This window comes from Papio anubis, chromosome 7 (assembly GCF_008728515.1).
Source record: "Papio anubis isolate 15944 chromosome 7, Panubis1.0, whole genome shotgun sequence".
NCBI lineage: Eukaryota > Metazoa > Chordata > Mammalia > Primates > Cercopithecidae > Papio > Papio anubis.
Genome location: NC_044982.1, coordinates 52,491,612 through 52,512,992, shown reverse-complemented (window position 1 = coordinate 52,512,992; position 21,381 = coordinate 52,491,612). Strand labels below are relative to the sequence as shown.

The 21,381-nt window shown below is 38.7% G+C and overlaps 2 protein-coding genes across 5 annotated transcripts in view; both read right to left on the bottom strand.

Annotated features, from left to right (window-relative positions):
- Nucleotides 1–21,381, bottom strand: part of BMP4 (bone morphogenetic protein 4) — a 255,091-nt gene that overhangs the window by 42,272 nt on the left and 191,438 nt on the right. The window lies entirely within an intron of this gene.
- Nucleotides 1,530–2,042, bottom strand: ATP5C1 (ATP synthase, H+ transporting, mitochondrial F1 complex, gamma polypeptide 1). Its single transcript, NM_001169088.1, has one exon. The coding sequence runs from the start codon at nt 2,040–2,042 to the stop codon at nt 1,530–1,532; it is 513 nt and encodes a 170-aa protein (NP_001162559.1).

The window sequence follows — 21,381 nt, the reverse complement described above, 5'->3', positions numbered from 1 at the left end:
TCATATAGCAGACGTTTCAGGTTTGACCTGGGCTTCTTGGGTAGGGCAATGGAAACCCTTGAACTCCATTTATTATTTAAGCAGCTGTTGGGCCAGGTCACACCGAAGGCCCAATTCTGAGTTTTGTCACCTACTCAGTCCCTGAGCCTTAGTGTGACAACATTGTAGCCTCTTCAATGACCAAAGAAAGGTTGGATGGTGAGAGTCAGATTACTGATCTAAATGGAACATGTTTATCCTAGAACATGTTTATCCTCTTTTGTGCTAGAACGTAGAGTCCTTCCACACACAACACAAACAACTGCTTAAATTGTGACTACAAACACCAAGACAAATCTGCTCATGAGCAAATTTTTAAACTAACGTGAAAACTATCTTTAACATGATATAGATTCAAGCAATACCTGCTTGTATTTTTAAAAGAATAGTCTCCTATTTACAATTTAAAAGGTCAGATCACAAAGTGTTTAATAGCAATGAATCTTAAACAAACCACTCCTTTCTTACTCTTCTGCTAGGTTCCAAAATCTCTCTCCAACTATGACACCCTCCTGGATCAATCAAAAAAAAAGTTATTTGATTCCTCTCAGTAAAAATTGTGTAAATAAATAACACCATTGACTTTACTCTTTCACTAATGCACTTTCCATTGTTTGTATTCCATTTTTAATGTATCCGTTCCTTTTAAAGATTTAACTATCTTCAAGATATGAATCTCATTTGCCAGAGTATAAATCCTTAAACAGCAGGAGTCTGTTCTGTTCCACCATGCTCTGATTTGAAGTAAGAATGAACTTCCCCTGAAAAAACTCACAGCCTTGCTTCGTGGCTTGTGTGCTATGGGTGGGTCTCATCTGCCCCTCTGTTCCATGCCTTGTAGGCTAGTGAACCTTCACAGGAACAGAAGCCTGTTTCCCTTTGGGCTTCATGAATTCCATTTACCTCCCAATTGACACAATGCCGCATTGAAGTATTTTTAAATACTTTTAAATAGAGATAATGGATCAGATTTCAATTTTTATTAATACATCTACCTTCCAAATAGTAAAAATAATGGAGTGTTTACATTAACCAAAATGAATGAAATCCTATGAAAATAATCATTAAGGGGACTGGCTAATCCGTGGCCCAGAAACTCACTTTGGCATTTGAAAAATGGCCTTGGATTTAGTAGAGTCACTGCCAGGTTTCACCTGAGACTCATCACATGACACATCATGCTTGTGTCTGTTTTTTCAGCAAATTGGCATTTTATTATTTTTAAAGTCTCCACATCTGTAGACAAAATGTACCATATAAATACTACCTTTCATCTTGCATACAAGTGCAAGAGGATAAGTGATATTTATGATTTTTTAAAATTTTAAGTTGTTTATTGTAAAATAATTTACAAATATCTCGCTGTCTTCAGTAATTAAAACAATGGAGGAACAGTTTCTTCTGACAAAGATAGCAGTAAGCTATAAACAAAATCAACTGGCTGAATTTTCCTTTTTTACCCCTTGTCTGAGGACGGAACTTGATTTTCATTAATCCAGAGCTACAGCACCAAAGACAATTTCAGTCAGCTCTTTTGTGATGACAGCTTGGCGGGTACAGTTGAATGTCAATGTCAATTCGTCAATAATCTCAGAAGCATTCTTGCTGGTGTTGTCCATGGCTGTCATCCTGGCACTCTGCTCACTAGTGGTGGACTCCTTCAGAGAGTAGTAGATGCTGTTGGCCAGATTGTATTCCTGGTAATTTTGCAGTACATCAGCATCAATATCATCGTAGGTACTCATGCTCTCGGCACTTGCAATGGTATTAAGGGAAAAGATGGACTTTTCTTCAGTCTTATATGAGATGACAGACCTGAATTGATTAAAGTTTATGGAGCCGTCATCAAATTCATATCCAGAATTTAGTAATTCAAGGGCAATGACTGACACATCTCCAAAAGTAGGGAGCTTTCTTCTCACTTCTTTGAATGCCACTAGAAACTGGTCAGAATGCGTCCTATAAAGTACGCCCCTGATTTTGTCACTAATTCCAACAAGCATAACTTCTTTCCCAACTGCTGTTAGTGTAGCAACCTTGCTTTTCACCTGTTTAGCAATGGAGGAATGAATAGCACCACACAGTCCTCGATCTGAAGACACACCAATAAGGAGGTATTTCTTCTTGTCTTCAGGCACCTTGAGATCAGCTTTTTCATACAGAGGCAAACATCCCAATCCATATATTCAAGCTGGGTTCAGCTCTCTCTCAGCTCAGGCGTATTTTGCTGCTGCTACTATTTGCATAGACTTGGTAATTTTCTGGATGTTTTTGATGGACTTTAGTCACATAGTAACATCTTTCGAAGCTGCCGTATTTCAAACTTGAATCCATTGTGGCTGCAAGGTCCAGGCCAATAGCCCAGCGATGCCTGTACAAGAGAACATGGTAGCCGCAGCCTTGCTGAAAGTCGGTGATATTTATGATTTTAAAAAATTATTTTCTGGCTGGGTGTGGTGGTTCATGCCTGTAATCCCAGCACTTTGGGAGGCCGAAGTGGGGGGATCACCCAAGGTTGGGAGTTCAAGACCAGCCTAACCAATATGGAGAAACCATGTCTCTGCTAAAAAAAATACAAAACTACCAGGGTGTGGTGGTGCATGCCTGTAATCCCAGTTACTCAGAAGGCTGAGGCAGGAGAATCACTTGAATCCCGGAGGTGGAGGTTGCGGTGAGCTAAGATTGCACCACTGCACTCCAGCTTGGGCAGTAGAGCGAGACTCTGTCTTAAAAAAAAAAAAAAAAAAAAAAATTATTTTCCAAATTTGCTGAATAAAAATGGCTTGAGAAAACTACATTTTCCAGGATATATTGAAGGATCTCCAAAGGAAAACAAAGGCATCCACTTTTGTACATTCATATCTTTTCATTGCTCTTTGAAATAATCAGAATGTCAGGACTTTGGCATTTCTAAGGGAACACCCTCAGGTATTCTAACCCGATAGTTTTAATTCCTCCTTATTCCTTGTAATAGTTTATACTCTATAAAAGATAAGCTTTTCTCACACTATCAACTTTTCTTTCCACTTGATAAACAATGACACTTTTTAATGGGTTCTCAAAGAAACTAAAATTAACCTAGATCAATTTCAGTGACTTCCTTATTTATACACCAACTTTCTTAACAATATCCTTAAAAACATCATCCAACAGAGCTCATCTATTCACCTCTGTCTTGAACATCTTCTCTATGAACAGTAGCTCTTTTTCAATTGCTTGGTAACATTACGAAGACTTGAGTTTTCTCTTGGCGATAAGAAAAGAAAACACATTCCTGTTTTGATTCTGTTATTCTAAATAAAATTAAAACTAGAAAGCAAACATTTAAAAATTGACACAGGATTTTCTCTTTCCTGCATATGCTGTAGTTTTCACCCTAAAATGAAGCTGCATATGATTTCTGATATTCCAAGTTTTCCAAAATTACATGCTGTGGTGTTATAATAATAGCCTTTCTCAGTGGAGCATCTAATACACTGACTTTTGGGTAAAGCACGCTACTTAGGAAAAGTTAGCCACACAACATTTAGCCAGTGACATTAACCATTGACAACCATGCAGTGTTGGACACTCTGACATATCCAAGGCATATGTGACTGGGATGCCCACTGAAAGTCACTTGCTAACACTTCTGCCAACTGCACTAAGTTCAAAGAAAGCTCTTCTTTTCTTAAAACACTATCACAAAGTTCCTCACTTTTTGAATATTCAAGATTCAGAGCATAAAGGAAAACTGATAAGGAAAGAAACGAGAAAGACGTAGCTAAGGAGATAGAATTTGAAGAAGGAGCAGGATCAAGATCCTCAGTTGAGGTGAAAGATCCTTTGTTGAGTGAAGGACAAGGCTGGAAAGAAAATTGAGCCATTTTCCACCCTCTTACAATTTGGGTTGGGGAGACAAAGGGTTGTTCGTCATCTTGATTTGTACAAGATCCTCATAAATTAATAAAGTCGCCGTAGAAAAGTTTTAAAATTTTTGTTACCAAATTTATCCATCATTTCTTTCTAATGGCTTCCAGGCTTGCATCCTGTTTAGAAAGGCTGGGCTCATTTCATTAATTCTACTGTTATAAACAAATTTACACATATTTTATTCTAGTAGTATTATTGTTTGATTTTAAAATATTTTAATATTTGCTCCATTTTGAGTTTATTTTATGAAAGTTGTAAAGTATGGCAAACATCTTTCTTGATGTAATTTTATTTCAATGCAAATCTCACGCAATGTACACTTGGATCAATCAACTGATCTGTGACTGTTTACTAAAGATCTACTACATGCCAAGTCAACGAGGGATCCAAAAGAAATATAAGACATGGCAGGCCGGGCGCGGTGGCTCAAGCCTGTAATCCCAGCACTTTGGGAGGCCGAGACGGGCGGATCACGAGGTCAGGAGATCGAGACCATCCTGGCTAACACGGCGAAACTCTGTCTCTACTAAAAAATACAAAAATTAGCGGGGCTTGGCGGCGGGCGCCTGTAGTCCCAGCTACTCAGGAGGCTGAGGCAGGAGAATGGTGTGAACCCGGGAGGCGGAGCTTGCAGTGAGCTGAGATTGTGCCACTGCACTCCAGCCTGGGCAACAGAGCAAGACTCTGTCTCAAAAAAAAAAAAGACAGACATGGCAGTTGATTTCAAAGAACTTATCCTTTAGTTGGGGGAAATGGCTAACACCCTGAGACAATTCCAGAACCAGACAGTGTATAATTAAGTACTAAATACTGTGGTACTGCCTAAAATTGCTGTGAGAGCTCAGAGGAAAGAGAGATCCACCTGGGCTGAAGTTGTCAGGGGAGACTTTGTAGACAAGTTGGAACTTGAATTGGATACGTATTTCTCCAAATACCAAAACAGAAAACGACAGGCTGTGTGTATGTGTCTGCGAGTGTGTGTAGTTCAGGAGGACGCCTGCTTTTCACAAAGCCACCTATCTACACAGACTAAATAGGATTTAGATATTTACTTGCAGATTTGAGACAGGATTTTAGAACAAGAAGTGGCAGAGTAGCGACTATGGCAGTAAGAAAGACGTGCCCTGGAGAGCAGTGTTTGCCTGTGAGTCTTACTGCCCAGGCATCTGCTAGATCCTCCCACTCCCTCTGCAGAGTACGCCTGAGGTTTCACCTACCCTGATGCGCCAGAGAGTTCTGCCCGGTGTCCATAGGCATCCCCTCAATGCCGCTTTTCATGAGCAACTGGCTGAGGCCTCTCTTCTTGCACTACTTGAGTCACTAGCACTCTAACTCTTAACTAGCCCAAACATCCTCAGCTAAGTGATAAACAGGGAATACCACCACAGGATATCACTTCCACAAGTCTGTACTGCTGGTGGGAATAAAAGCTGGTTCAAATATTGCAGGAAGCAGAGGAGAGAGGGATGTGTGGTATTTACCTACACATTTCAAAAGCCTTAAGTTTTTACATATGTTTTGATCTAATCATTCAACTTCTAGAAATTTCTTCTTATTTATTTATCTACTTATTTAATAAAAATATATTGTTTATCACATGGCAGGTGCTGTTTGAAATATTTTTTAAATTTACTTATTTAATCTTCATAACAATCTCATGAGTTAGGCACTACTGTTATCCTCATTTTATAGTTGAGGAAAATGAGGCACAGAGAGGTCAAGTAAGTTACATATGGTCACCAGCTAGTACATGGCGGAGCCAGTATTTAAACCCTTACAGTATTTCTGAAGTCAAGTAGACTCTGAAGTCTATTTCTACCTTAGAGGTAACCATACATTATACCACTTAACCAGTCGTCACGGATGAACAGAAAGATTTCAAGACAGGCTGTTCCTTCAATACAAATGCATTAATGTCTTCTGTGTGCCAAGCGCAGCCTTTGTTCCCCTGGAAGAAGTGACTTAGGCACTGATTTTCACACTGAGCGTAAAAGCTCATCTGTGGATCACAAAATAACTTTAGTAGATTGTGACCAGGAAAAAATTTTAATGATATTGAAATGAACAGAAATTACCAGAAAGTGAGTTTCATTTCATGACTTTTTTTCCACTTATATGTGTGTTACATGCATACGTCCGATACACAGGTGAGTGCTGGGTCACAAATTACTATGTACTTTTATCCTGAGCTGCAGTCAGAAAGGTATAAAAGTCGTAAGTCTAACAGAAGAGACAAATATTAGATAAGTAATTAAGCCTGGACAACATAGTGAGGCTATATCTCTAAAAAAAATATGAAAAAAAACAATTAGCTGGACATGGTGTTATAGACCTGTAGTCCCAGCTACTCAGGAGGCTGAGGCAGGAGGATTGCTTGAGCCCAGGAGTTTGAAGTTGCAGTGAGCTATGATCATGCAACTGCAATCCAGCCTGGATGACACAGAAAGACCCTGTCTGTAAAAAACAATTTTTTAAAATTAAATAAATAATTAATATAATTTCATCAAGTAGTTTTAAAAAATTGCCAAAATTGTCTAAATATAGATTATTAAATAAATTATGGCACAGCAATATAATGGAATTCTATCCAGAAACTAAAATTATATTGTAGATAAGTAGTAATGTGGAAACATGTGCAAGATATATAGATAATAAGAAAAGTCAGATTATAAAACATGTTAAAAAATACATATATATTTGTATGAAAAAGGACTAAAAAGGATAGTCATCAAGATATTCCTAGCTGTGGAAATTATATGAAAAAATATTTTCTTCTTTTGTTTTTCTGCATTTTCTAAAATGAACATAATTATTTTTATAAAATATATTTTATATACAATAAGATATATTCTTATATATGATATATATTAAGGATTAGTATCAACAGTTAAATAATTGTCACAAGCAATAATAATATTAAAATATTAAATGATTATTACTGAAGTGTTTAAATATATAAATATAATAAACCTGTAAAATATATTAAAATAATAACACTAATTAAATATTAAATTAAATAAATAATATTAGAAAGGACAAGCTATTCAATAAAAAAATGAGCAAAGGATGGGAGCAGATAATTCATGGAAGAGGAACCTTTCTGCCAAATAAACACACCAAGTGATGCTCAACCACAATCAGATGCAAATTAAAACAACAGATGCAGAGATTTTAGAATATTACTTTGATCAGTTTCACAAACTGCTAAGCCTGCCCTAGAAAGACAATTTTAAGAAAGTCCATTATATGACAATCTGGAATTTTAGAATGGAAATAATGAGTATTCACCTTACAAAGCAATAGGTTCACTCTACATGTCACATATCAAACTGGCCCAGGGCACTTAACACGTGGTTTTATATATGCCTCAACTTCCAAAGGCCAAGAGACTGAAATACTGACATTGATGAGCAGCTCTACAATATCACAAAATAAGTCATCAAATGAGGTACAAAGGCTTCTCTAAAAAATACAAACAAATTTTAAATTTTATTAAGATTAAATAAGTAAACTTTAAAAATATTTAAAGCAGTACCTACCATATAAGCAATATATGTTTTTATTAAATAGATAAATAAATAAGAAATTCCTGAACGTTGAATTTTTCCTATCTTAAATTTTAAATTTTAGATAGGAAAATAGCATGCATAGACGTAACTGACACTTTTTCAGTGCTCTCTCTACACACACATACCCACAGACACACACACGTACTATATTAACCTCTTAGCATACATTATCTCATTTAATCCCTACAACAACTTTATGAGTTGTAGTTATTACTTCAGCCCCATTTTTACTACAAGACAACTGAGGCTACAAGAAGTTGAGTAATCTGCCCCACAAACAGGGTAGAAGGGACAGGATTTGAGCCCAGATCTCAACACCTCCACAGTGCACAATCTCAGGCATGGGGGTAGTTACACACATATTGATATCTGGCACTTAGTTATGCCTGATGCTAATTAGAATGTAGATTTTGGGGTCAGAAGGTTTTAAAAACGGGTCTGGGAATTATTGGCACTGGATATAGATTCTCTTAAGTTTCCAAGTGATAACTTTCTTAGAGTACACATTCATAACTAATATGGTTATGAGTGGATTTTTCCCTGGTGAAAATTTAAATTTCATAAAAAACGTGTCTTGTTCTGGAGAGAATTTTTGCAAGTGTGCCTGATAACGAGGAAGATTATCATGGTCTTTTTCTCTCCTGATATGACTTAAATAAAAGAAGACCAAAATCATTGTCCTAGGCTCTTTCTGTAATATTACAAAACATAGCTATAATATATTTGGCCGCAGACTTTATTTTTATGTGTTACACCATAGTCATCAGAGTTGTGACAATAAGAATAATAATGAAAATAACAATAGTATTAATGACAGTAACCCACTAAGAAAGTTACACGTGATAACCAAGTGTAACAGCTGTCTGTTGGAAATAGATACTTGCGAACGGAAGATGAACTTCAAGTTTTTAATTTTATTGTTTCTGGGAGATAGGGTCTATCTCTGCAGGACCTGACAACTGGAAAATATGAATCACTTGGAATGGAACACAAGCCATAATTGTCATTCTCGATGGTTTCCAATAGTAATGGTACTAGCACTTGTGTTAGCTATACCATTTTAGCAGTGGCTATTAGTTGCATTAGTGGTAGCGATGATGATTGTGTTTTATTTCAGTAGTTGGCCAACATCTTTCATGGGTACTCATTTGTCTGAGATTCCCTTGTTTCTCCTATCCTCATTTTCTCTTTGCCCTGATTCCTTCATTTTTATATTTTATCCATTTTACAAACCACCTAAAATAATTTCGGAAATAAGATCAAAATAAATACATGCATAAAGAGCCAAACGTTCTCATCTCATAAGTCAGGGTTCATTTTTCTCCCTTTAGACACAGAGGTCCAGGGTAAATGGCTTGGCTAATGGCTTATAAGTGGCCCCTGAGTGGGAGTTGAGGATTAAGGTGTCAGGTGCTGACATGATGACACTAGACCACTTCTTTGTATTGGCAGAGAATTGAGCACAATTGCCCTTACTTCCGAATTTATTCTTCCTGGCATAAAGTTGCAGCCATTTCTAATCAAGCCTTGTAGACTGTGACCATTGGAGAAAAACTGGAAGGGTGAACAGAGCAGAGGATGACTTTAGTGCGTGTTCTGTGTAGACAACTGTTTATAACACAAAATCTCTTTTGTTTCATGTTTTTATATGAACTCCTGAAAGTAGTAATGATTGCTTATGTTGCCTGTCAGGTTATAACACAGGGTTTTAAACACATACACACACATGCCCAAGTGCACACACACACAGGGAATATGCCATTACAACAGGTAATTAAGCAATTGTTAAATATATTTTCAGTGAATCTACCAGGGCAAATGAAAATTTAATAGACAATAACATTATAGCGATTAAATATGTAAATAAAATAAAATAAGGCAAATTACTAAAATATTTCCCCCCTCCCTCTGCCCAGTTTCATCAAACCCACTACTCATTGGGTATTGCATGGCTGAGGTAGAACCACGGTTTATGGCCATTGCTGGTGTCCCTGGGGCCAGAGCAATGAGTGGCAATATGAAGTAGAACCCCAGTTAGTTCAGAATGTGGTTCTGATTCACTGTCCTCGCCACTGTGTTGGGACAGAAGTAAACAGTAGGTACAGATCGCCTAAAGAAAAAAAGGGGGTGTCTTTATGTTCAGGGAAAAGGTGTAAGAAGAGCAAGAGCTGAGAGGCTGCCTTCAACACTGCTGCTGCTTCAGCTCATTTTTTATCTTTTCATCCCTCCCTCAGAGTTCTCAGGGCTGGAGCTCAAATTCAGGTCTAAGCTAATAGAGAGAGGGAAGGCAGGAGGTTAAACCAAACTGTTAACTGTGTCTCTTCAAAACTGACATTTAATACAGGGTGTAAATCACTAGGGGGGCCTGTTATTCCTTCAGGAATGCAATTACATAGGGTCAAATAAAACATGAAAGAAACCAACAAGTTTTAAAATGTAGTATGTTCTCAAAAGTAGGCAAGAAGGAATGTGAAGCAGTCCAAATATGCTAACACTCCCTGCTGTCCTATAGGAGAGGATTATGAGGAGAGGTTTCTGCTCTTGAATGATTATGTGGTTAAGCAGGAGTATGGGAGCACGTCACCCAACCCAGCCACTTCACACTGGACTCTTGGCTTTCTGCAGATCCCTGCATTCATTCAAAGCAGGTGTAGGCCCTTCTGCCTCGCCAATTACTATTACAGTCCTATTACCAGGACTGCCTCCACTTAACACTTTTCAAAATGTTTATACGTCTATACAGAATGAACACTGTGGGATTTTTGTCTTTCTGTTTTTCTCTTTCTTTTTTTTTTTTTTTGAGATGGAGTCTCGCTCTGTTGCCCAGGCTGGAATGCAGTGGCGTGATCTTGGCTCACTGCAACCTCTGCTTCCCAGGTTCAAGCGATTCTCATGCCTGAACCTCCTGAGTAGCTGGGACTACATGACACCACGCCCAGCTAATTTTTATATTTTTAGTAGAGACGGGGTTTCACCATGTTGGCCAGGCTGGTCTTGAACTCCTGACCTCAGGTGATCTGCCCGCCTCGGCCTCCCAAAGTGTTGGGATTACAGGCATGAACCACCATGCCCGGCCCTGTTTTTCTCTTTCATGCTAAAAACCAAAACTCCAGCAGAATCTTTATTCTGTGACTTTGAAGATAGACAAAAATTTAATGTTGGACTTTTGCTAAAGGTTTTCCAATGGTTATGGCTACCTGTAATTTGTGTAGTGCTAATTTCTTCCACGGGGCAGGGTGGAAGGTAGGCTTGTGTTGATATTTTGGGATGTGTCTGTTAACAGTTTGGAGGGTTTCAAACAATTGGATGCCTTAAAACCTTGGGTTTTTCAGTTTAACATCCTCGTGAACTAGGGTGACCAACTCATCCCAGTTTGCCTGGGGCTCCCTGGATTTTAGCGCTGAAAGTACAACCTATGTGTAATCAATCATTTTTTTTTTAAAGTCTTGCTTTTAAACGTACAACAATAGCATGGTAGAAACTGTGTGTAGATTGTGTGAGGAGAGGAGACGGCTGGGAAGGGGCACTGGGATTACAACCAAACTAATTATAAAAGAATTTGAACAAAACAGACAGGTCATCTGGGTTCAAATTCCTGTATAATCACTGATTTTTATAAGCTAGTTCTCACTTCTCCAAGAAAAATACAGTTTCAAATGAGTCATGATTAAAACTTGATTTTTCTTATCTTTCTTACAAAATGAATCAAACTACGCAGCCAACTTCTCAGAATCTAATTCCAAAAGGTGCGGATCCTATCTGCTTTGGTTTAGTTGGCTGAATCTTAGGTTCCCCTTCCTGTACCTTTCTCCCTACACTCTCAACCAGGCAATGGTGGCCTGAGGCTGGTTCTTATGAATCCTCCCTCCAGGAGCTGCTGCAGAGGGTGAGCCAGGCCACCTCCTGCACACTGACTATGCTGTCACCATTAGGTATGTCTCTGAGGTGCACCATTTCCCAAGCTCATTCCTACTTCAGCAATTATGCTACAGGCTCCCAGATCTTTCTAGAAATCCTTTGTCAACTCCATAAATTGCATGGCTACCCCAGCCCATGAGATACACCATTTTGACTGAAAGCTGAGTTATCAAAATCTTAGGGCTCAGTTCAGCTCCTGAAAGCAGCAGAACTCTGAGGAGTCCGAAGATTAGAGGAAAACTAAGTTCACCTTACAAGTTTATCTAAGTCCTTTGACTTTTTACTTGAAAAATCCATATTCTGATTTTGTGGTATTTCCTTTTCTGTATAAAGGATGCTAAGTGGTTTTATTTCACCAAAAATAACACAAAGTAAAGCAAAAAGTAGTAATAATTCAAGTTTTCTCTCTTGACTTATGATTTATGCCTCTTTCCTTAGTGATTCCTCTTTCCTGTGCTTAAAACTCAACTGTTCAGATCAGATATGCTGTAAATATCAGTCTCTAAACTTTGTCAAAGACAAAGAAATTGACGGTAGACAGCTAGAACAAATAAGGACTCAAAGACTAAAGGAAGAGACTAGGAAGGGTAGAAAGGTGCCTCCCTGCAATTTTCAAAGGAGTATGAGGTATGTGCTGGGGACAAGAACACGGCCTTGGGAAGCAAACAGATCTGGGTTTGAATTCCAGCCCAGGCACTTATTAACTAAGTGATCTTGGACCAGATACTTCATCTCTGCAAATTTCAGTTCCTTATCTGTCCCATGGGATAATTCTAGTTTTAATATGAGCATAGGAAATGATATATGTAAAGCACCCCTAACATAGTAAATGTCTAATAAGTAGTAGTTATTATTACCATAGTGATAGATTTAACAGGAAAAAGCGACCCCTAGCAACACCCCAGTGTGTTGCATGCCACAGCACCCTCAGTGTTTTCACTGCTGGGTTTCTTCCCTAATGGACATCTCTAGGAACTCTGAGCTCTTAATCTCAGTCTTCCACCCACACTCCCTAACTAGCCTCAGGCAAATCACTTATCTGACTCAATTGCTTCATCTGTAAAGAGGAGGATAATAATATTTACCTTCCTCAGAGGAATGTTGGGAGAATTAATGAATGCTTGCAAAGTACCCTGAGATGTACAGATGAAAGGCAGTACAGAATTGCAAAGTATTATTATAAATATTAGTGTTATGTTAACACATTTGCATGCCTGCATGCATGTGTGGGCAAATTTGCACCTGAGAACATCGGATGAAAGTGTGTGACTTTCAAGTATCATCCTATGAGTACCTCTGGCAGCCCATGGACATCTATGTCTGAGCAATTTATACACAGTACAACCGTCCTATAAATGAGAACTTGCCCAGAAAAAGAAATACTGCATTGGGTAACTGGTATAAAATCAACCATAGCCCAGGGTTAGGTCCTTTCCTTCTTTGGCTAGTGCCATGATCCTTCCAGCTGCCCATAAGGATGAAGACCTGACTATGTGATCAGCTCCCTAAAAGCAGTGAAGTGTAATTCTTTATCTTTTGTTTTTATGTTTTTGTAGACAAGGTCTTGCTATTTTGTCCAGGCTGATCTCAAACTCCTGGCCTCAAGCAGACTTCCCACCTCAGCCTCCCAAAGTTCTGGATTACAGGCATGAGCCATCACATCCATTCTGAAGTATAACTCTTTTTCAGACTTCTTTTTTTTTCAACCAAAAAAAAATGACCTTGAGCCTCAAAGAGTTTGTTCCCAAATGAACTATATCTACTTGCAAAGCACACAGCCATAAAATCAGATTGCAAAGAAACACCTTCTGCAAAGTTTCAGTTGCTCTCACAGCCATGTTCTGCCCCTTGCACATCAGCAGGGCCAAGTTTCACCTCTTGCTGCTCTCCTCCTCTTCTCTGCTTCCTCCCATTTGTCCCCACTCCCACCAACTCAATCCCCTCCCCACTAAGTGGTATGAGGTACGATTACTACAACACTATTCACTAAAATAGTACATCACGTAACTCACAGGAGACCAAGTCTGTGGCCTTTGCTTTTAGGACTACAAGAGTAAGAGCCAGTGGAAGTTACAAGAGGTAATTAGAAATCCCTCATGCCTCAGGACTGAGCCCTCAGCAGACATTCCTGCCTGTGTGATGATGTGTCCTCCTCCTCAGATTCCAGAAAAGTAGCATATGGGCATGAGCAAGACTTATGTCTGATCTCCACTGCAAGCTTTTGCATCCTGGCAAGAGACAGCAAGGCTTATTCCAGACCCCAATTCTCATTTCTGCTCCAGCCATCATAAACACCTGCTGACACCAATGAAGGACAAGCCTGTAATCCTCATAAAAGAACACTCATGAACCCTAGAAACCAGAGAAAGTAATGAATGCTAGCTTTTAAACTGTCATACCTTCTGCTCCTGGGCTAGATTGGACATTGAGGAAGCAGGTGACTGCGAGGTATGGCTAACAAGTGTACACAGGCCTCCCTGTTGCTAATATCTCCTTCCACTAGCTGAGCAGATGGCCTGAAGTCCCTATAAGAGAGAGTGAGATATTCTCTCTGGAAGGCCATGTTTAGAATGGTAATATGCTACCTGAAAATCAGCATTTTAAATCATTCCAGTGGTGTGCTGGAACTAGCTCACAGCAGCTCGTGAGAGACAACCATGTTCATCTCTCCCCACCTCTATGGGAGAAAAAAGTGTGAACCTTTACTGCACACTACCGATTAGCAACCACTTTCATCCATTATCACTTGATCACAGATGAGTGTATGCTATTAAGAAGGAATGAAGTCCAGGTTAGTTTTGAGGCTGGGAAGCGAATGAAAATATTGGGAGGCACAAAGAGCTCCCCGGGAAGGAAGGTGAACAAGGAGGGAAGAGGCCATTATTGCCAAGAATCTGGGAGCAGCCACAGGTACTGGGTGCCTTGGAGAGCAATGACCAGGATACCGGCTTCAAGGTTTTGCCAAAGGTGGGCTAGCCTTGTGCATTTTCACAGCAAGTAGAGGATGCACCAATCTTCACATTCCCTAGGATGTTAGGAGAAAAAAAAAATCTGGGTTTCAGGCCCTTTGTTGCCCTAGCGACCTGTATAATCTCTCTCTGAGCCTCAGTTTCCTTCATTATAAAATGGAAACAACAGTACAGTTATCTCTTGGTATCTGCTGGGAATTGTTTCCAGGACTCACAGTGATGCCAAAATAGGCAGATGCTCAAGTCCCCGATATATTATGGTGTAATGTTTCCATAAAACCTTTGCACATCTTCCTGTATACCTTAAATCATCTCTAGGTTACTATAATACCTAATACACTGTTAATGCTATGTAAAGAGTTGTTACTCTTTTTTTGTATTATTTTTATTGCTGTAGTTGTATTAAATATTTTTGATCTGTGCTTGGTTGAATCTGTGAATGAGGAACCCACGGATACAGAGGGCCAGCTGAACTAATATAATAGGATTTTTGAAGGATTTGGGGAAATAATGTCTGTAAAGTACTTGCTCCTAATCATGTTTCTAATATGACAAACTGATGGACACTTCACTGCTCTCTTCTTATTCTATTTCTCAACAGTATTTATCATGATCATCAATCAATCTGGACCTGAAACCCTCAACTCGCCTGGCTTCTGAAACTCTACCCTCTTGGTTTTCTTTCTATTCCTCTGATCCTACCTCTACTGGGTCTTTCTTCTCTACCCTTTCTTGGCTTAATCTGGAACCTCTTTCCCTTTCTCTTGTTTCTTGGCTCAGCTTCATTAAGCAATCTCATCTAGTTCCACAGATTTAAATGTTATCTTTATGCTGATGCCTACTAGACTCCAAGAATTATCCTCTGTCTTGACCAGTGGTTCTTAAAGTGGGAATCCTGGACCAGCAGCATCAGCATCACCTGGAAACTTGTTAGAACTGCAAATTCTGAGACCCCACCCAGCCCTTCTGAATCAGAAACTCTGAAGGTAGGGCCCAGCAGTCTGTGTGTTAATGAGTTCTCCAGCTGATTGTGATGCACACTGAAGTTGAAGAACAACTGCTCTAGACTAACATATTTAATGGCCTCATGTCCATCTCTCCTTGTATGTCTCACAGAAATATCAAACTTCACACATCCAGTTTCATGTCTTTTTTCTCTCCCAACTTCCTCAGCCCACATCTAATCCATTAGTAATATTGCTAATTCTATCTCCAATTTATATTAAAAAGCACCAGTTTCTCCACATTTCTATCACCATCACTATAATTAGAAGCACCATCTTACTTTTTCAAGTAAGACCAATGCAACATTTTCTACTTATTCCCCACTTGTCCCCCTCCAACCACAATCTCCATACTGCAAGCAAGCAAGGTCTTTTAAAAATGTAACTGGGCTCCTCCATCCTAAAACACTCTAAGTGGTTTTCCCTTAGACCTAGAATAGGATCCAAACTCTATACCATGGTCTCCAAGGCCCTACCCGATTTGAGTCAGGTCCACTTCACCTCGTGGCAGCCTCTCCCTCTCTACTGCATCCCAGCTGCACTGGTTTTCACTCTCAGTTCCCTGGAGAAGCCAGCTGCTTTCTGCCTCAGAGACTATGCCCTTTTCTTTGGAATTTTCCTTCTCACCCTGTGAATGGCTGGCTCAGCCCTGCAGTCTCGGCTTAAATGATTTCCCTTTATGTACTTTTTTTACCACCTATATTTTCCTCCACAACCCACTATTCTCAATCATCACCTTTTAATTTCCTTCCTAGCATGTCCACAATGTATAATTTTTTTTTTTTTTGAAACAGAGTCTCACTCTGTCTTTCAGACTGGAGTGTAGTGGCGCGATCTCTGCTCACCACAACCTCCATCTCCCAGGCTCAAGCGATTCTCCTGCCTCAGCCTCCCAAGTAGCTGGGATTACAGGCATGCACCACCATGCCCAGCTAATTTTTGTATTTTTAGTAGAAACAGGGTTTCACCATGTTGGTCAGGATGGTCTTGAACTCCTCACCTCAAATGATCCACCCACCTCGGCCTCCCAAAGTGCTGGGATTACAAGCGTGAGCCACTGCACCCAGCCCACAATTTATAAAAGTTCTGGCCGGGCGCGGTGGCTCAAGCCTGTAATCCCAGCACTTTGGGAGGCCGAGACGGGCGGATCACGAGGTCAGGAGATCGAGACCATCCTGGCTAACACGGTGAAACCCCGTCTCTACTAAAAAATACAAAAAACTAGCCGGGCGAGGTGGCGGGCACCTGTAGTCCCAGCTACTCAGGAGGCTGAGGCAGGAGAATGGAGTAAATCCGGGAGGCGGAGCTTGCAGTGAGCTGAGATCCAGCCACTGCACTCCAGCCTGGGTGACAGAGCGAGACACCGTCTCAAAAAAAAAAAAAAAAAAAAAGTTCTATTCAGTCATCTACTCACTTGATGTTGGTTTTATTTTGTTTGTCTCCGTTCTTCTCATCCTACCACGCTGAATGTGAACTCATGAGGGAAGCAGCCTCATATATTTCCATCACTGTCAGTGTCTGGCACAGTGGCGGGCACAGGGTAGGTACTTGTTGATGTAATCACTCTTATTAGCATGTGAAAAGGAGGTGGGGGAGACACCCTGTCAGGCCTTTTGGAGCTCCTAGGTGCTGGATCCTAAATCACAAGGAGTCAAAGCCTCACATACGTTTTGTGTTCCTGTGTGCACAGGCCTGAGCTAATAGGAGGCAACCACTGTCCGCAAGGAGCATCCCTTCTAGATGGGAACACACGGTGAGACGTACATGCATGCAAACACTGGAGAGCAAGTGAAGACAGACACAATCAGAGATAAGACTAATTGGTCCAAAATCTAAACACCATGGGAATTTTGGGGCAGGACCAATAAGAGGGCACTAGGATAGGTGAGAAAAATGATAAATTGGCAATAGGGCAATTTCCTCATGTGAGCTCCTCATGGGCATGAGATATGTCTTTTTGTTATTCTGTTAAATACCTGTTTTATTTTGCTTAAGGGCATAACTTCAAGTAGATAAAGAATGTGTCCATCCCTAAGGAAATCAGGGCCCGCAGTCTAGCTAGGAAGCCTCCTTTCTTTTTCTAAGGAAACAGCCTGCAAGCAGCATAGTCAGCTGTGAGGATGAGGGCAAGGGCAGAATTGTGTATAATACAGTGTAGGCTTTATACCCAGGTGTCTAATGCAGTCCACAGAAGAACTTAAAAGGTTCAGAAATGACAAAGCTAGCTTATTACAAAACAGTCAAGAACTTTCCTCACTTCCTCTCCTTCTTCCCCTGTTTGGGCCCTATGTAGCAATCTGAAAGAGAAGGAGAAACACTACACAGGTAAGAGGAAAAGGACAATGATCGCTTTTCCACCAGGAAGGGCCAGCCTAAAGCAGAATTCAACTGCAAGAAGAGAGATGACTTAACAGGACACACGTTCAAAGTTTGATTCTTACATAGGACTGGATAATTAATTACTTAACTAATTAATAGAGACCGTGATTATGACATAAAGTGACTGCAGGATTTTTTGTTTCCTAAGCTAACAGTGAAGTAATGGGACCTGCTTGAATTTTTATACAGAATGTGGGAGTGGGGCTAGCTCTGATGAATGAATGTTAAAACTTTATGTGCCCTGCTTGAGTAAAATACTAAAGAATGAAAAAATAACAAATACAAGAATGAATAAACCAAAACACAAAAATCCCACATGTGAAGATGTCTATGATGGGGGAGACAATTTCAGATGCTGGATCTTCCCTCTTGTCTGTTCTACCTGCTAAAGGAGCTCAGAGGTAAAGCCAGCGGAACATCCAAGAAGAGCATGGATTTATTTTATTAATTATTTAGCCAAAAGCTATGATGGTAGAACAACTTTTGAAGTAGAGAAGCCAGGTAACCATAACAACAACCCTCTTCTTCAATATTCCAGTCCAACTACCCTTCCAAGAGATGACCTGGAGTCAGTAGTTTGGCCTATAACCTTCTAGTCCTTCGCTATACTTTTATATACATATATAGACATGAAGTCACATATATTATGGAGTGTGTTGGCATTTTTAATGGGTTCATAATACATATGTTATTCAATACTTGTTTTCACTAAACATGTGTTTTGCTTTTCAGTGAATGTACATTAATCCATAATTATGATGGTTCATAATTTAGCCAACAACAATTCTACTGATAGACATTAAGTTGTGTTTAATTTTTACTAATGTGATGCCACGGGATTTTTAACATATCTGTTTACATGTGCAAACATTTCTTCAACATAGATTTCTAAAAATGAAAGTTTTAGATCAAAGATTTAAATGTATGTATTTTAACTTTTATTTTATAGAGTTGGGGGTCTCACTATATTGCCCAGGAGGGATGGTCTTGAACTCCTGAGCTCAAGCAATCCTCCACCCTGGCCTCCCAAAGTGCTGGAATTACAGGCGTGAGCCACTGCACCTGACCTTGTTTTAAATTTAGACGGATATCTATCAAGCTTGACTGAGGGTTTCACTCCCCCACACACTTGCTAATGATGAATATTATGAAGCTATAAATTTTTTCCAATCTCCTGAGTAGAAACTGATACCTCAGTATTGTTTTTATTTGTATTCCCCTCACTAGGAGCAAGGTTGACCATCTTTTCATGTTTGTGGACCATTTGTACTTTTCAGCTTTTCCACTGGATTGTTCATCTTTTAAACATCATGGGTAGGATGTTTTTATGTTGGATACTAATTGTGAGTTACAAGCTTGACAAATGTTTTTTCCCCAGCTTATTATTTATGCTTTATTTTTAACTTTTAAGACAGCATCTTTTATTGAGGAGCAATTTATATGGAAAAAAGTGGTATTTTTTTCCTTTATGTATTATAGATTTTGTATGCTCTTAAGAAGACCTTACCCCAAGGAAATATTTCCTCATCTTTCCCTCTAATACTCTTGCAATTTTGTTTTTCAAGTTGAAGTTTTTAATTCATTTGAAATTTATCATAGTATAAAGTAGATATCTATATTTTTCCAAAAATTTCCAACACCATTGATTGATAGTTCACCCTTTTCTGTCTGGTTAGAAATGTCATTTTTATTATAAACTAAATTGCAATTCCCTTATTAGTTTGTTTGGAGAATTTCTGTTCTATTCAATTGATATCTTTATACAGGAGCTAATAACACATTAATTACTACAGCTTTTTAGAATACTTTGATGCTGGATAGGTCAAGCTCCGTTTCATTTTTCTTCACTCATTTAAAAAAAATCTGGTGTGTTGAGGATCAGTTTTTCAAATTTCATAAAAATGAGAATTTCATCAACTTTCTTAATTTAGGCATCATATGAGAGCTTTACAACGTTAAGCCTTCCCACCCAGAAGACTTCCACAGTTTCCATCTTTACTTATTGAGATCTTTCATGTCCTTGGGTAGAGTTGTCAAGTATTCTTTATATAGGTTTTGCACATTTCTTAACAGCTTTACTGCTGGTATTTTATAGTTTTTGTTGCCATTGCTATTACATTTCTTAACTGCTGGTGTAGAAATTCTACAAATATCTTGTATCCAGATATTCTATTACACACTCTTTTAACTGATTCTTTTGCTTCTCTAGGCAGACTTCGTTAGTATGACTGATATTTTGACCTCAGAGTGAAAGATGTGAGAGATATGCAGATGTTCTTTAAGTATCTCTAAGATTCTGTGTACAACCAGAGGGAAAGACTATGTAAATAATTCAGAATTCAATCAGGCAGTAAAGAGATTAGTTGAACAGAGTTATCAGCAACCTCAGTGGAAGGCTGTAGACTTAAATCAGATGGAAGAATTGGGTAACTTGTAATTTGAACCCAGGAGAAATGAAACCCATTTGAAGGGTTTATACTTGGAGTCCCTGTTGTCATGGCAACTATGAAAGGCGCTCATAGTTTCTATTGCTGACAAGGGGAGAATCATGCTGGATATACAGCTCCCAGGTTCAGATTTCTTAACCTCTGCTCTCTTGAGATGATAAAACCCAGCTTGCCAGCAGTGATAAAACTGTCCCCTTTGCAAGTAGTATGTTTCCAATCTCATGGAATTTTAGAATGTAATATGTTCTAAAGAAAATAAAATTCAAATTATTGACACTTGTGTGTTACATTTAGGATAATTTAGGTCAATCTGGTTTCTACATTGACATATTAGGCTATTTGGCAGATTAGCCTTGTGATTTCAATTTGGAATGTGTATGAATAATTGACTTTTAGAATGAGGGCTTTATTTTGAAATGTGTAAGATAATTTGACCAAATCTGAAAATAGTATTAGAATGTTTAAATAAGGTGAGCTATACTATATTTATAGGTTTAACTTATTGGATTTATAAGAATTGTGAAAGTAACAGAAAGGGTTTTCTTATTAAGATAGGCATTTTTTTAAGGCTTTGAAGAAAATTAAATTTATAAAATTTATAAGTGGATTTTATTTCCTTTAAGAGAATATAAGTTGTAAATAGGGCTAGTTTTTAAAGAGTTTGGTCTATAAAACTTAAGTTACTCAAATAATTTTTTACAAAGTAAAATGATTGTTCTTATTTTCTATACAAAAAAAGAAAACAAAGATTTGTAAGTTGTGCTGAATGGCTTGGAGAGAATTAAATTTTAAAATTTCTCACCATAATAAATTGATATTCATTTTTAAATACATTAATTTGTTTCACTGTACACAAATTATTTTCTCTGTACAGAGATTATTTCCTTAGATTGTCTAGGTAGATGATCATTTCATGTGAAATAATGTCAGTTTTGTCATTGATATGTCATTTATGCCTTTTGTCAGTTTTGTCATTTATACTTTTTATACCTGCTTCTTGTTTGTACATGGGCCAAAACCTGAGTGGTAATGGTGGCTGTCTATGTTTTATTCCTGATTATGGTAATATTTCACCATTAAGTATGAGGTATGCTATCAGTTCTTGAATATAAGTTTTGCCTCATCAAAGATATTTCCTTCTATT